We start from the raw sequence: 16,891 nt of genomic DNA on the forward strand, positions 1-16,891 counted from the left end.
TCGGCCAGAAGGGGGAGGAGACACGTGTCCCGCTAGCGCCGAGTCACGTGGAAAAGAAAACGAACGAAGCCGGAGCCACCCGCGCACGCGCACAAACCTTAGGCCTAGCGGGCTCAGAGGGAAATGAGGAGTGGGGAGGCGACTTCCTCGGGCGCCTAGGTGGTGCGCAGGCGCTGTGACTCCACTAGGGACTTTGTTCTCCGCGGATAAACCCAAGGGCGGTGCCGGTGGCTGGCTGCGCACGCGCGCCGCCTCATTTCCGGTGCTCTCTTTTGCTGGGTCGCTCGGGTCGCCTTCGGTCGCGATCGCCCAGGCTCTCCCACCTTCGCCAACCGCCGCTCGGGCCTCTGCAGCTGCCGCGTCTCTTCCTCGATCCGTTGACCGCACGTCCTCCCAAATGCAGCGCCGGGACGATCCCGCCGCGCGCATGAGCCGGTCCTCGGGCCGCAGTGGCTCCATGGACCCTTCAGGTGCCCATCCCTCAGTGCGTCAGACACCGTCTCGGCAGCCCCCGCTGCCTCACCGGTCCCGGGGAGGCGGAGGAGGATCCCGGGGGGGCGCCCGGGCCTCGCCCGCCACGCAGCCGCCACCGCTGCTGCCGCCCTCGGCCACCGGTCCCGATGCGACAGTAGGTCCAGCGCCGACCCCGCTGCTGCCCCCCTCAGCCACTGCCTCCGTTAAAATGGAGCCAGAGAACAAGTACCTGCCCGAGCTTATGGCCGAGAAGGACTCGCTGGACCCGTCCTTCACTCACGCCATGCAGTTGCTGACGGCAGGTGAGCGGGCCGCCCGGCCACCCGGGGGCGTGGGTGGTAGCGGCTTTGTTCCTCTCGCTTCCCGCCCCCTCGGGACCGAGGCATTCGTGAACTCCCCTACTCTTATCTTCGGGAACCTGGTTTCCAAAGCCTCATTCTTTCGCAGGGTGCGAGGGAGAATTTCCAGGCTGCAGTGGAGGCCCGAAGGCGGCTTGGCGATCTCTTAGCGCAGAGATCTTGATGGATGGTGCTGAGCTCTCCGTCACCCTTCCAACCCTTCCCTTTCCCACCTCTTGCAGCTGCCCCGCGCTCTGAGTGCTCAGATTCTTCCAGAAATGAATGTTTATTTCCCTCTTCTCCCAAAGGGAAAGAAAGCCTTTTCGATTGCAGGTGGTGGGTGGTGTAAGAGATGAAGACACAGCCCGGTTGGAGAGGGACCGTGGGAGGGAGGGCCGAGGTGAGGCTGGAGTGCCCTGTCCAGCGCGCCGTCTACTGTGGGGTCCGGTCGGACTTAGCGGTAACTGGAGCTTAAGTTTCCCCCAGGTAGGAGCGACCTGTGGGAATCCGAGCTTGAGGTTTTCCGAATGAGATTTCCGACTTCGGCTGATAAAATGATTAATTGCGACAAGCCAAAAGGTTGGCCCCCTTTATTTTATGATGTGCGTTCACCTTCATCATTCAAGAAGGAAAAATAACCCTAGAGACAGTGAAATGAGATGAGAGAGAGAGGGAAGGAACTCCAGGATGGTTTGCTTGCCGTTTCCAAATGAGATTGAGAGAAGTTTCGCGATGCTTGTACGTGAAAGGCTCGATCTTTTTGGTTTTTTCTATTGGTTTCAGTTGTGAACTAGAGATCAGGAATGGTAGTCTTTGTTCTCTGTCTGTAGACTGGCATTCCTTTCCTGATCGGCCCTGGCCAAGCATCTAGTCGCTCAGATTTGCCTTGCTTCTCGTTAAGACATTTTAGTAAGTATTTCTTATGATACGTAAATTTTCCTAAGTAGAAATTCACAGCCTTTAACACTAAATGAGTAGTTGGACTCTGATCAGGTTGATATAAAAGGCAGATCATTATGAAAATATCATTTCCCTCCCTTTTGTTCTCTATCTTCCAGCATTGGTAAGGAGTCTAGTTTTCAACACCGTAAACTAAAGTACGTGGGGGTCAAGAATAAAAACTTTTTGATAAACTGCTTACATTTTTTTAACTCACTGTTTTGCTGCCCTGTCCACCCATCCACATTGTTTGAAACATTAATGTTTATTGTGTTCTTCTGGCAAGTTCTTTGAGGGCAGTAATTGCTTTTCATCTTTAAATTTTTCACAATACCTTGCATATAGCAAACACCAAATATGTCTGATTGAATCTGAAAAAATGTACATGCAGATTTAGGAATGTCAGACTGATTGGTAAAGCTTGACCTGATATTCTAATTTTTATTTACTCAAATCTTCAAATAATCAGTCCAGATAACATGTATGAGGAAAAAAAAGTAACAAATTTTAGAACTTCAAGGTGTTGGCTTTGGTTTAAAATTCTGATCCTTAACTAGTTACATGGCTTTGGGAAACTGAACCTCAGTAATCTCATCTGTAGAGTGGGAATGATGAGTTATGAAGGTTAAATGATGTGTAAAAGCACTATCACAGCTCTCTTTGACCTATAATCATTAAGTAATAATTTGTCACCTCAGCCGTCTTCTAGCTGTAAATCCACGGTACCCAACAAGGTATGAAACTCAGGATATTTTTTGCCTTTGTAACCGAACATCAGGCATCCAGTGTGGTGGTCATCTCTTAAGCAAAAGGTGGTTTCTTAGGGTAACCATCAAAAACTATTGATCCTCAAAAGTTAGTTATAATTTTCACCCTCCCTGCCTGCATTGCTTAACTTCTACCAAAAGAGTGCCTTTTAATTTTTTAACTTTGGCTTTTTTGATGTCTCCCCGCCCCCCCCCTTTTTTTTTTTTAACCAAACTCAAATTTTAACTAGAGAGATGGGATTGAGGTACTACTGGCTCAGTGAAAGAACAGAATTGGGATACTTCTTAGCATGGATAAGTCTTGATCTATGTTGGGTGCAGCTTTTAGGGTATTTCTAAATGATCTGGAAAAGACAGATTCTGAGAACATGGAATAGTACGTAGTAGTATATGGTGAGGACACATGTAAGAAAAATGTAGCTATAACAATTAGGTGCCAGGCACTGGTCTGAGTGCTTTACATTAAATATTTAATTTTCGTGGTAACACTGTAAGGAAGTTACTCTTACCCTTATTTTCACCTATTAGGAAACCGGGGTACACAGACGAAATAATTTGCTGAAGGTAGCAAAGTTAGTAAGCAACATAGCCAGAATTTGAACTCAGTCTGAGTCTAGAACTCTAGGTCCACACACTTATACCTCCCTTCCCCCCACCTGCTACAATTTGTACTTAAAAATTAAGGCCTAATTGGATAAAATATTAAAAATAAAATCTGTTTGAAAGCATCGGAGAGCTAACAGGACAGTGAAGATGATGAGGCCAAAATGCAGAAGAAGAAAACTCAGAGAGTAGAGGCCAGCACTTGGGACAACGACTCCCCCAGGCACCTCTGCCCATTCCCAAAAGGTGTCACAAGACTTAGGCAACTCTTCCTACACTGCCCACCTTTTCTCTCTGACCTTTTACCAGCTTTATATTATTTTGACCTTATCAGCATCTTGTGAAGGATATACTCTATTTGTTGACCACCCCTTCTCATTCACGACTAGGTCAGCTTCAAAAGGGCAGAGATATTTTCTGCTTTGTTCACCAGTGCATCTCCTGTGCCTAGAAGAGTGCTGCACAGGGTGACCTCTTACTGAGTATTTAATGAATGCTCACATTCATTACATGATGAAAAAATATGGACACAATTTTAAAGGATGTAGATGTTGAATACAAACTTCTGTATTAGGCAAATTGATATTGAACTATGATGGCAATTAAATACAAGGACTCAAAGTCAACATTTAGAAAATTTCTGAAAGAAAGAAATCCATTTTGTGTTAATATATTTATGTGATAAACGTAAATTCTTTTAATACATATTCATGTTCATTTTCTACTTCCTACTATTGAAAAAAAAAAAAGAACCCGTTGCTGTTGAGTAGATTTTGACTCATAGCAACCCTCTAGGAGAGAGTAGAACTTCTCCATAGGGTTTACAAGGAGCGCCTGGTGGATTCAAACTGCCGACCTTTCAGTTAGCAGCAGTAGTTCTTAACCACTGCGCCACCAGGGTTTCCATCCTGTTAATAGAAAAATACATATACAAGCTCAGGAATAAGTAAACACTTTGAGTAGATGACCAATTCCCAGAAGATCTTGAAAGGATACTCAGAAATCCATCCTTTGAAAGCACGTAACATTGAAAACTTGAAAGTAGTTGATTGAAAACTTGAAAATAGTTTATTGTTTATGTTACATAGAGGTATGGAGACCTTCTCGGTTCATTCTACGGGGCTAGCAAAATCTATTAAAACTAGAAAGTGTTTAATGAGAAACTAATTTGCTCTGTAAACCTTCATCTAAAATACAATTTAAAAAAAAAAGGTGGAAAAAAACCTGGAAAGTGGAACTGCAGAAGAATTATACACCATGTATATACGTATAAATATTACAAAAGAAAGGCAAAATTAATCGCTCTCTGCAACATCATGATTGTTTACCTAGAAAAGTGGTCAGTAATGAGGCTAATTACAAGATAAAGATAAACATGTCAGTAGGTTTCTCATATATAAGCAAATAGCCGGCTAAAGTAGAAATGAACAAAAGGATCAAATTTTTAGAATAATATAAAATACCATGAGATAAGCAATAAAAATTGGTTCAAGAATGTATGTGAATATTCATAACAAATAATAACAATAATATTAAACTTTTGTAGTGCATATTAACATGTGCTACTCATTTATGGTCATTATTTCCATCCTCCTGGCCATGCAATGAAGCAGGAAGATTTTTTATCCCAATATTAGTGTTGTTAGTTGCCGTCAAGTCTACTCCAACTCGTGGCAATCCCATGTGTGCACAGTGGAACAGATCAAGTTTTCAAGGCTGTGACCTTTCAGAAGCAGATCGCGGGGCCTGTCTCTCAAGGTGCCTCCCGGCAAGTTCCCACCACCAACCTTTCAGCTAGTAGATGAGTGCTTAACTGTTTGCACCACCCAAGGACTCCTATCCCATTATTACAGATGAAGAATATTCCATCACATGGCTAGTGTGATTGAATTAAAATTTTGCTGAGGGAGATAAACGAAGATCTGAATAAATAGAGAAATAAGCTATGTCCTTGGGGAGAACAGGGAACTAGTGTTAGAAAGATGACAATACTCTTAAACTGTTGATTTTGTGCATTTTCCAAACAAATTCCAACTGGATTTATTTTTTTAATTTGACATTTTGAATATAAAGTAGCTAAAAGTTTTTAAAAGAGCAAATGAAGGTAAATAAAAATTTTCGAGATTGGAAATAATAAAAACTTGCTACATTGACAAAAACTAAGTCAAACAACACTTAAGACTTGAGCGGATGTAAACTAGAAGGAGCTCTTAAACGTATGTTGGTGGAAGTGTGAATTAGTACAACCACTTTGGATGACAGTTGGGTGTTTCCTCAGAAACCTGAGCATTCACATTCCTTAAAACTCAGCAACTCCATTCCAAGAAATACGTCCAGAGAAACTTGCACATGAGCGTCTCATTCATAAAGCGATGTGCCTTGCCCACAAAATAGTGCAACTTGTTCTACCATTGATTGGACACTGTGATATATTCACAAAATGAAATACTTACACAGCAATGAAAATGAATGAACTATAGCTACATGCAAGAACATAGAGAAATCTTAAAAATCAAATGTTAGGTGAAAAAATTAGGTCCCAGATAACTACATGCAGTTCAGTACTATTTATATTGAATGTAAATACTAGCAAGATTAAGCACAATATCGTTAAACATGCATGTTTCTGTGATAAAGCAGTTTCCTTCAGAACCAAACATGCTTACTATATGACTCAGCAATTGCAGTCTTAGGCATTTATTCCAGATAAATTAAAACTTTTGTTTACACAAAACCTGTACACAAATCTTCATAGCAGCTTTTTTTTTTTGGTAATAGTGAAAACTAAAAAGCCAAACGCCACCATCGAGTGAATAGTTAAACTGCGGTCCATATGTGCCATTGACTACTGCTCGGCAAGAAAAAGAAATGAACTATTAATAGACTCAACTTGGGTAGATCTCAAGAGAATTAATACTAAGTGAAAAAAGTCAATTTTAAAAGGCTACATGCAGTATGATTCCATTTATATAACATTTTTGAAATGAAATAATACAGATGGAGAATACAGGTTGCTGGTAGTTAGGAAGGGGACAGGGAGGTGTAGGTGACTGGCTCTAAAAGGGTAGCATGAGGGATTCTTTTGATGGAAATCATCTATATCTTGACTGGTAGTGGTCACATGAATCTATACATGTGATAAAATTGTGTAGAATTAAACACATGCAAATAAGTGCATGTAAAATTTAAGTCAGTGGATTGTACTAATGTTAATTTTCTGGTAGTTAAATATTGTGCTGTAGATATGCAGGGTGTTACCATGGGAAAAACTGGGTAAAGGTTATACAGGATCTCTGCATATAAAACTAAAACTATTTCAAAGTTAAAAAAAAAAAAAAAAACTTTTCTTTTTTTTTTTTTTTTTTAAAGAAAAAATGATGTCCTAAGCTCTAAATTGCGCCCTAAGGAAGAGATTTGGGACCACAGTCATTATGCTATTAACAAGGTTTGCCACCATCCTGGAATGTGAGACTTGAGCCCGTAAGAGTACTCTTAACCCAGGCTTTAGATTTTTCAAACCAACACCCACCTTTATCCACCCTTAGCCAAAATTGTATATAAAATATTGGGGATTTGCATCTTTTTCTGGTGAGCTAGTCTATAGATTTCATCAGGTTCTCAAAGGAGCCCATGACCGAAAAAAAGATTAAGAATATTTTGTTCCAGTACTGTCACTTAAAACATGAAGTAATTTGATAAAGGATTTTTTTTTTCCCACAAAAATAGTAAGCTTAGTGGACTTGTAATTCCAAAAGGTGGTACCATCAGAAAAGGTATAGGGTAGAGAATTATAAATTTGAGGATGCTGAATTCATATGGGTTTGGTTTGAAATTAATATGAATTGTTAAGGGAAGTTGCTGGGTGTTAGTGGTGAATTTCCTTCACTAAGCAAAACATTTATAGGCGCCTGTTGTATATTAAGGAGCCCTGGTGGCACAGTGGTGAAGCACTGAGCTGCTAACGCAGAAGTTGGCGGTTGGAGTCGACCAGCTGCTCTGCAGGAGAAGGTTGTGGCAGTCTGCTTCTGTACAGATTTACAGCTTTGGAGACCCCGTGGCGTGGTTCTTCTCTGCTGGGTTGGAATTGACTGGATGGCAGTGGGTTTGCTTTGGTTGTGTATTAGGCACTCTCCTAAGAACTGTAGACACTCAGTTAAGTAAGGCAAGGGGTACTGTGGTGCTAGATACGGGAACCAAATGTGTGGAGAGTGGAAGACTGCATGACCCCCTACCCTTTGGAGCAGGTATCTTTGAATCTTGCTCTCCTGGAAACACTATCTGTGGGTGATTTAGAAAATCTTGACTATTGCCTTGTTCCTTAAGCAATGCTTATGGAACGTTCGGTTAATGAAATATATCTGGTAATCTATTTTAGTTAAGCCAGTTCAGTTGATAAAGTTTGTATATAATTTTTTTAAACTTCCCTAATGTTAACTGTCCCCCACGTGTCTGTCAGTTTGTCGTACTGTGGGGGCTTGTGTGTTGCTCTGATGCTGGAAGCTATGTCACCGGTATTCAGATACCAGCAGGGTCACCCACGGAGGACAGGTTTCAGCTGAGCTTCCAGACTAAGACAGAGTAGGAAGAAGGACCTGGCAGTCTACTTCTGAAAAGCATTAGCCAATGAAAACCTTATGAATAGCAGCAGAACATTGTCTGATACAGTGCTGGAAGATGAGCCCTCCAAGTTGGAAGGCGCTCAAAAGATGACTGGGGAAGAGCTGCCTCCTCAAAGTAGAGTCGACCTTAATGACATGGATGGAGTAAAGCTTTCGGGACCTTCATTTGCTGATGTGGCACAACTCAAAATGAGAAGAAACAGCTGCAAACATGCATTAATAATTGGAACCTAGAATGTACAAAGTATGAATCTAGGAAAATTGGAAATCCTCAAAAATGAAATGGAACGCATAAACATCGATATCCTAGGCATTAGTGAGTTGAAATGGACTGTACTGGCCATCTTGAATCAGACAATCTTATAGTTTACTCTGCTGGGAATGACAGCTCAAAGAGGAATGGTGTTGCATTCATCGTCAAAAAGAACGTTTCAAGATCTGTCCTGAAGTACAACGCTGTCAGTGATAGGATAATATCCATACACCTTCAAGGAAGACCAGTTAATACGACTATTATTCAAATTTACACACCAACCACTAGGGCCAAAGATGAAGAAGTAGAAGATTTTTATCAGCTGTTGCAGTCTGAAATTGATCGAACATGCAATCAAGATGCATTGATAATTACTGGCAATTGGAATGCGAAAGTTGGAAACAAAGGAGAAGGATCAGTAGTTGGAAAATATGGCCTTGGTGATAGAAACAATGCCGGAGATCAAATGATAGAATTTTGCAAGACCAACGACTTCTTCATTGCTAATACCTTCTTTCACCAACATAAACGGCAACTATACACATGGACCTCGCCAGATGGAACACACAGAAATCAAATTGACTACATCTGTGGAAAGAGATGATGGAAAAGCTCAATATTATCAGTCAGAACAAGGCCAGGGGCTGACTGTGGAACAGACCATCAATTGCTCATATGCAAGTTAAAGCTGAAACTGAAGAAAATCAGAGCAAGTCCAGGAGAGCCAAAATATGACCTTGAGTATATCCCACCTGAATTTAGAGACAGTCTCAAGAATAGATTTGATGCATTGAACACTAGTGACTGAAGACCAGACGAGTTGTGGAATGACATCAAGGATATCATCCATGAAAAAAGCAAGAGGTCACTGAAAAGACAGGAAAGAAAGAAAGGACCAAGATGGATGTCAGAGGAGACTCTGAAACTTGCTCTTGTGCGTCAAGCAGCTAAAGCAAAAGGAAGGATTCATGAAGTAAAAGAACTGAACAGAAGATTTCAAAGGACCTCTCGAGAAGACAAAGTATTATAATGACGTGCAAAGAGCTGGGGATGGAAAACCAAAGGGGAAGAACACGCTCGGCGATTCTCAAGCTGAAATAACTGAAGAAAAAATTCAAGCCTCGAGTTGCAATAGTGAAGGATTACATGGGGAAGATATTAAATGATGCAGGAAGCATCAAAAGAAGATGGAAGGAATACACAGAGTCACTATACCAAAAAGAATTAGTCAATATTCAACCATTTCAAGAGGTGGCGTATGATCGGGAACCGATGGTACTGAAGGAAGAAGTCCAAGCTGCTCTGAAGGCATTGGCAAAAAACAAGGCTCCAGGAATTGATGGAATATCAATTGAGATGTTTCAACAAACAGATGCAGCGCTGGAGGTGCTCACTCGTCTATGCCAAGAAATATGGAAGACAGCTTCCTGGCCAACTGACTGGAAGAGATGCATATTTATGCCTATTCCTAAGAAAGGTGGTCCAACCGAATGTCGAAATTATAGAATAATATCATTAATATCACACGCAAGCAAAATTCTGAAGATCATTCAAAAACGGCTGCAGCAGTGTATCGACAGGGAACTGCCAGAAATTCAGGCCTGTTTCAGAAGAGGACGTGGAACCAGGGATATCATTGCTGATGTCAGATGGATCCTGGCTGAAAGCAGAGAATACCAGAAGGATGTTTACCTGTGTTTTATTGATTATGCAAAGGCATTCGACTGTGTGGATCATAACAAACTATGGATAATGCTGCGAAGAATGGGAATTCCAGAGCACTTGATTGTGCTCATGAGGAACCTTTACATAGATCAAGAGGCAGTTGTTCAGACAGAACAAGGGGATACTGATTGGTTTAAAGTCAGGAAAGGTGTGCATCAGGGTTGTATTCTTTCACCATACCTATTCAATCTGTATGCTGAGCAAATACGAGAAGCTGGACTATATGAAGAATGGGGCATCAGGATTGGAGGAAGACTCATTAACAACCTGCGTTATGCAGATGACACAACCTTGCTTGCTGAAAGTGAAGAATACTTGAAGCACTTACTAATGGAGATCAAAGACCGCAGCCTTCAGTATGGATTACACCTCAACATAAAACAAAAATCCTCACAACTGGACCAATGAGCAACATCATGATAAAGGGAGAAAAGATTGAAGTTGTCAAGGATTTCATTTTACTTGGATCCACAATCAACAGCCATGGAAGCAGCAGTCAAGAAATCAAATTTGCATTGGGCAAATCTGCAAAGGACCTCTTCAAAGTGTTGAAGAGCAAAGATGTCACCCTGAGGACTAAGGTGCGCCTGACCCAAGCCATGGTGTTTTTAGTCGCATCATATGCATGTGAAAGCTGGACAATGAATAAGGTAGACTGAAGAAAGTTGACTCCTTTGGATTGTGGTGTTGGCGAAGAATAGTGAGTATACCATGGACTGCCAGAAGAACGAACAAATCTGTATTAGAAGTACAACCAGAATGCTCCTTAGAAGCAAGGATGGCGAGACTGCGTCTTACATACTTTGGACATGTTGTCAGGAGGGATGAGTCCCTGGAGAAGGACATGCTTGGCAGAGTACAGGGTCAGCGGAAAAGAGGAAGACCCTCAATGAGGTGGATTGACACAGTGGCTGCAGCAATGAACTCAAGCATAACAACGATTGTAAGGATGGCGCAGGACCGGGCAGTGTTTCATTCTGTTCTACATAGGGTCGCTATGAGTCGGAACCGACTCGACGGCACCCAACAACAACAACATTAACTGTTGTTTTTAAACCTTTTTTCACTAAACCTTTTTGAATGTACTTATGAATATGTCCAAGGCTGGGACGCTGAAGCTGTAGCTGGTTGTGGAGAAAAGATGGCAGGATAAATGTTTAAAATTTTCACTTAAGACCATTTCTTTCTTGGCTGGAACCTATTTTCTATCCAGTTCTAAGCCTTGCTTACTCTTTTGGCTGACTCCCCATCTAACTCATGTTATGGTATTTATATTTTGGCTCAACTTTATTACTCCCATGCCAGTGAAACAGATTTTGTGTTTTGCAGACAAAACGAATCAAAACCAAATTGTAAGTTAACAAATATTTATTTAAACATCCACTCTATGCCAGATGCATTATCTTCAATCATTACACATCATACCAGGTAGATGTCATTAACTTCTCCCCCTTCCTTTTTGTATTATCCCATTTTTAAAAGCAAGAAGACTGAAAGGTTAAATGATTTGCCCAAAGTCATACACCAAACATCTAGCAGAGCTGGGAATCAAACCCACTTCTGTTTAGTTTTAAAACCCATGGTCTTTCCTCTGGACCTCGTCAACCTTGAGAGCTTAGTCTGGTTGTAATAAGACCCACGAAACCAGGTAAGATCCAAGTTATAGCAAGAGATAGCAGTAAAGGAAATGTCACAAAGTTGGTTGAATTTCCTGTGACTGGTGTTAGAAGTGACCTGGTTTTAAATATTTTGTCACTAATTAGATTTTGATATTGGACAAGTTATATTACTTTTCTGAGCCCAGATTTCTTCATCTATTAAATGAGAATAATACTGGTTATAAGGATTAAATGAAATAATACAAAATTCCTGACACAGAAAAAAAAAAACTGGATATGGTTATTTTAAGGGTTTGGCCAGGAAACAAATGGATCACTTCTCTGTGTTGTTTACACCTCAGATTTTCTTTCCTTAGTTGTTGGGATATCCAGGGTCTCCCAGAGGCCCGGGCAAAGATCACTTAAAGGAATAGGTTTCAAAAAAGTTGTCTAGAAAGTACTTTCACCTGAGGGAAAGTCATTTTTAGGAAACTTCTTCATTTTATTTTTGTTTTCTCATTACAATCAGCTCTAGCCCTCTAAGGGAAGTTAAGCTAAGGAGAGAAGTACAGAGTTGAAAAAGAAAAGTTATTAGGGAACTGAACATATAAAAAAAAGGCACCCACAAAGCCCTTTTGTTGTCTTTAGGCTGCATGACTGTGTCTGAGTGTGTAGACTGTACTTCCCAAAATTTTATTAAAATCAGTCCTTCCTTAAATAAATTGTTCCCCTTGTTGATAGGAAACAGCATAAGTAACAGAAAATGCATGAGGATTTAATCCTTATTCAGGTACTTTAACAGACCTGGGGATGGTTATTTAACTTTTCTGAGTTTCCTTTCATCATCTGTAAAATGGGGATAGTACCACCTATTTCACTGAGTATTTTGTTTGTTTACGATAAATATATTTGTACAGTGTTTGATACATGTAGACACTGGATAATTGTTTAGTCTTCTCCCCTCCTAAACATGAAAGATAACCCTTCTTGAAGGCTCAAGTCACTTAGTCTTTTGCTTTCTAGGGTAAAATCCCCTAATACTTCTATCTTTTTAATTCTCTCTCAGTTTTAAATCATCATTCTCTGAAAATGTTTTCATATTCTCAAAATAATTTTGAGAAAAATTTTATAAAAGGATTCTAATTAGGATCTGAGTAGTTCAGAAAATAGCAGAAGGATACAAGTTATAGGAAGGGTGTGAATTCACAGTGCACGTTATATTGCATATAAACGAACCTTTCTACTGGGTTCAGTTTTGGAGTCCTGCTCCTGTAGGGGAATACAGCATATTAACAGACTTTGAGTCTTACCTCTTGCACTAGCCAAGAAGGGTTTCTGGAAAATGGTATACAATATAGCTGAAGGGCCTGATGAGATGTTAAAATCCGTTGCCATCAAGTTGATTGCAACTCATAGCAACCCTGTAGGACAAGGCAGAGCTGCCCCGTAGAGTTTCCAATGCCGTAAATCTTTGCAGAAGCAGATTACCACATCTTTCTCTCCGAGCTGCTGGTGGGTTCAAACCCTGGACCTCCTGGCTATCAGCTGAGTATATAACCACTGCACCACTAGGGCAATTAGAAAACACAAACAAAGTGTCATAGATTAAATGAGCTATTATGTAATTTGTTCCACTTTGTTACAAGCTGTGCAGTGATGTTTTCAGATAAGAATTGTGGAGTCTTTGTTCCTGTAGGACTTTTTAGGGTTGAGTACCCAGCTTTCCAGCTTGGAAACTGAAGAAGAGGTGTATTCAGGTGTTAGGCTCAAAAGGAGTGACCAGGAAAAGTTAATATTAGCAGTAGGCGGGGAGGGGGGTAGAGTTCCGGGTATACCACCAATAAAACAGTAAACACAGGGTGTTGAATGAAGCATTTGGTCTGTTAAATTGTAAGGTCAAATTTGTTTTCTATTCCAAGCAATGAAATACAAGATTGTGAAGAGCTCTGTTATTTACAGTTCTTTTCATAGGAATAAGGGTTTAGTTAAGAATATTTACAAATACGCTTAGCAGTTTCAATTGTCAGGAAACAAGAGAGCATATGCTCTCAGGCATAAGTAGGTCAGTTAGCTCTCTGTATACTACAACATCTGACATAACATCTAACAAAAGCCTTCAGTTTGAAGTTTTGAACTCTTAGGAAGTCTGTCGGAGTCAAAGCTTTCCTTCATCTGTATACTTCACTGCTGGACTTAATCTAAAAGTTATTTTTAAAAACTGTTAAGGGCATAGAGTTTGGGAGTGTGTTTGAGATAGGGTATCTTTGTATCTGAGACTGGTGGTTTTCAACGTGTTGTCCCTAGACTAGCAACGGAAGCATCACTTGGCAACTTGTTAGACGTGCAAATTCCTAACACAAATCCCAGACCTACTGAATCAGAAATCTGGGGCGGAGCCCAGCAATCTAGTTTAACAAGCCTTCCAGTTGATTTTGATGCATACTGAAGTTTGAGAACCCTTTCCTTGTCTCTGTTAGAGCCAGGACTTCAAACCAGTTCCTGGTTCAAACCCCTGCTGAGAATTTGCGTTTCTAACAAGTTCCCAGGTGGTGCTAATGCTGCTGGTTAGGGACCAGTTCTGGGAACCATTAGTACAGCAGTTATTCTCAAAATTTATTATATGTGAGAATCACCTAGGAATCTTGTTAAAATGTAGATTCTGATTCGGTATATCTGGGGGTGGAAATTAAAATTCTCAGTAGGGGTTTGAACCAATTCGATTCCCTGGTTAGAGCTCCTATCATAGCACTTAACTTACTTCTTTTCCACCCCCATAGCCCAGAAACTCCAGTATGTAAACATAGAATAGAGACAATGTTGTACTTGCCTTTGTTGTACCTCCTGTACTTTGCAAAGTAGGTGCCTGGCCCTTAGTAAACAATCACACATGTATCTCAGTTAATCTGCTTCTGTGTAGGAAGCTCAGTATTTGCAGTCACTTAATGATCAAATGATTGAAGTTCCTTAATTGTAGGCAATCTTCTCCCAGTTGGATACGCAGGTTCCATCTGATCAGGGCTAAAGAAACTTCTGTCTTTATAGCAACCACATGAAATACTGTCTTTATTTTACAAATGATAAAACCAAAATTCAAAGAAATCAAGTAACTATTCTAAGTTCATACAACTAGTAAGAGGCAGAGTCAGGAACCAGGTCTTTAAGACTGTTTAAGAATTGCCACCTAAAGCACTACTGTCACCGTGAGATATTAACAGGATTCATCAAGATATGACTGTACTTTTTTGTGATATAAATTTTTATTTACTTATTTTTTTAGTTCTTTTATCCTCTTTTCCCCTGTCACTATCATTAGTTTGTTTAATTAGGTTATTCTTAAACATTCGAATGTCTCTTTTTAGAGGCTCCAGGTAGGGGTGGAAAAACAAACTGCTACAGAAGCCAACTTTGGGTTTCCTATTCAACCTCATTTAGCTTTGGCGCTTTCCACTGGTCTCTCCCTGAAATCAGTACTATCATCTGAAGTATTTGGCCTCATTCATACAGTAAGCAAACTTGTAAACTTGCCTTTATTTACCAGAGCAAAAATAAATTGAATTCTCTTTGTCTCACTCAGAAATTGAAAAGATTCAGAAAGGGGATTCAAAAAAGGACGATGAGGAGAATTACTTGGATTTATTTTCTCACAAGAACATGAAACTGAAGGAGCGGGTATTGATACCTGTCAAGCAGTATCCCAAGGTAAGGCAGAAAGTACATTGCTCCTTTGAGTTATCTTTATAGGTATGAGAGTTATGGGCTGTAATAAAGACTTTTGGGAGTTGTGATATAGCAGAAGCTTAAGCCTGTGAAGCTTCTTTTCCATGCTTGCAGTTCTTGTTTCTGGCACCGGTTGTGGATCTAAGTCAATGATAACATAGCCATAGCCAGGAAAGAAGTATAATCTTATTATCAGAAAGAACTCCGTTCTCAAGTGTTCAGGTTTTGCTGAAGGTTTAAAGAAAAAAAAAATTGAACCCTGAAGAGTTGCTCTCTTTCAAAAGATTGGCCCAAAATCATTGTGGTTAAGTGCTATTGAGTCGGTTCTGACTCAGTGACTCTTTGTACAACAGAATGAAACACTGCCCGGTCCTGCACCATCCTCACAATCACTGATATGCTTGAGCCCATTATTGCAGCCACTGTGTCAATCTGTCTCGTTGAGAGTCTTCCTCTTTTTCACTGACCCTGTACTTTACCAAGCATGATATCCTTCTCCAGGGGCTGGTCCCTCCTGACAACATGACCAAAGTATGTGAGATGAAGTCTTGCCATCCTTGCTTTTAATGAGCATTCTGGCTATACATCTTCCAAGACAGATTTGTTTGTTTGTTGCCATCCGTGGTGTATTCAGTATTCCTCACCAATGCCATAATTCAAAGGCATCAGTTCTTCTTTGGTTTTCCTTATTCATGGTCCAGCTTTTGCATGCATATGAGGCGATTGAAAATGTCTTGGTTTAGGTCAGTACACCTCAGTTCTCAAAGTGACGTCTTTGCTTTTTAACACTTTAAAGAGGTCTTTTACAGCAGATTTGCCCAACGCGATATGTTGTTTGATACCTTGACTGCTGCTTCCATGGGCATTGATTAGCTCTAAATAAAAGGAAATGTTCAGTAACACAAATCTTTGAACTGGATGAAGTTAATTTTCTTACCCAAAAGTTTACTTTTAAGCAAATACTTTCTTCTTTATTTTTGGGAAAGCAAAGTTATATTTATATTGATAGTAAGTTATATTTAACTTACTAAACTAATGCTGCCAAAGGGTGCCATGTGTCTGTTTTGCTCTGAGGTCACTGCCCTGAAAACATTTATGTATGGTAAGTACTAAGGGTTGCAGTATGATATGAAAAGAGCACCAGACTGCATCAGGAAACTCAAATTCAGGTCTTGGAACTGCTGCTTCCTAGACAAGTAACCTTCCGTTAATCCCTTTTATCAGTACATTCTCAGTATGTCCTTCAGTAAAATGGGAATGGTAAAACTCTCTATTTTACAGGGTGGTTGGAGATTAAATGAGATAATATATATAGAAATATTTTATAGGAACGTGTGTATTTAGAGACCTCCTCTTTTGTTTTCTGTCAGTTTAATTTTGTGGGGAAGATCCTTGGACCACAAGGGAATACAATCAAAAGACTTCAGGAAGAGACTGGTGCAAAGATCTCTGTGTTGGGAAAGGGCTCAATGAGAGACAAAGCCAAGGTAAGCTTAGCATTGGTGAGATGAGGATGCCCTGGTGCGTTCTATAGCACAGTATGGGTGTCTTACAGAGGCAGGCATTTTGTGTAGGTACAGAATGTGCCTCCTTTGAGTTGGGTGCAAGAGATTGTAGACCAAGTTAATTTACTTGCTTTGCAACCCTGGAAGCACTAAGGTGTGCCCCAGCGAATGTTTTTTTTCTGACTTTTGACTGCATGGTCATGGAAAGAGCAGTAGCAATTTTGGCATCAGTGAGGTTAGCTATGAAAACTTGGAAGGAGAGCTGACTGTACCCAGACTAAAGGCTGTGAAATGTGACTGGCACATCTCCTTTCAGTAACACTGATGAGAGCAATAATGTTTTGAGTGTAGGT

The 16,891-nt window shown here is 40.6% G+C and overlaps 1 protein-coding gene across 2 annotated transcripts in view; it reads left to right on the top strand.

Moving 5' to 3' along the window:
• Nucleotides 1–259: 259 nt before the first annotated feature.
• KHDRBS1 (KH RNA binding domain containing, signal transduction associated 1) overlaps nucleotides 260–16,891 on the top strand; it is a 41,978-nt gene continuing 25,346 nt past the window's right edge. For both annotated transcript variants that reach the window (XM_003415279.3, XM_064281638.1), the window contains exons 1-3: nucleotides 260–776; nucleotides 14,891–15,015; nucleotides 16,404–16,520. In XM_003415279.3, coding sequence (XP_003415327.3) covers nucleotides 398–776; nucleotides 14,891–15,015; nucleotides 16,404–16,520 — 621 coding nt within the window. In that variant the 5' untranslated portion in view covers nucleotides 260–397. The remainder of the gene's footprint in view (nucleotides 777–14,890; nucleotides 15,016–16,403; nucleotides 16,521–16,891) is intronic.

This window comes from Loxodonta africana, chromosome 3, assembly GCF_030014295.1.
Source record: "Loxodonta africana isolate mLoxAfr1 chromosome 3, mLoxAfr1.hap2, whole genome shotgun sequence".
Taxonomy (NCBI): domain Eukaryota; kingdom Metazoa; phylum Chordata; class Mammalia; order Proboscidea; family Elephantidae; genus Loxodonta; species Loxodonta africana.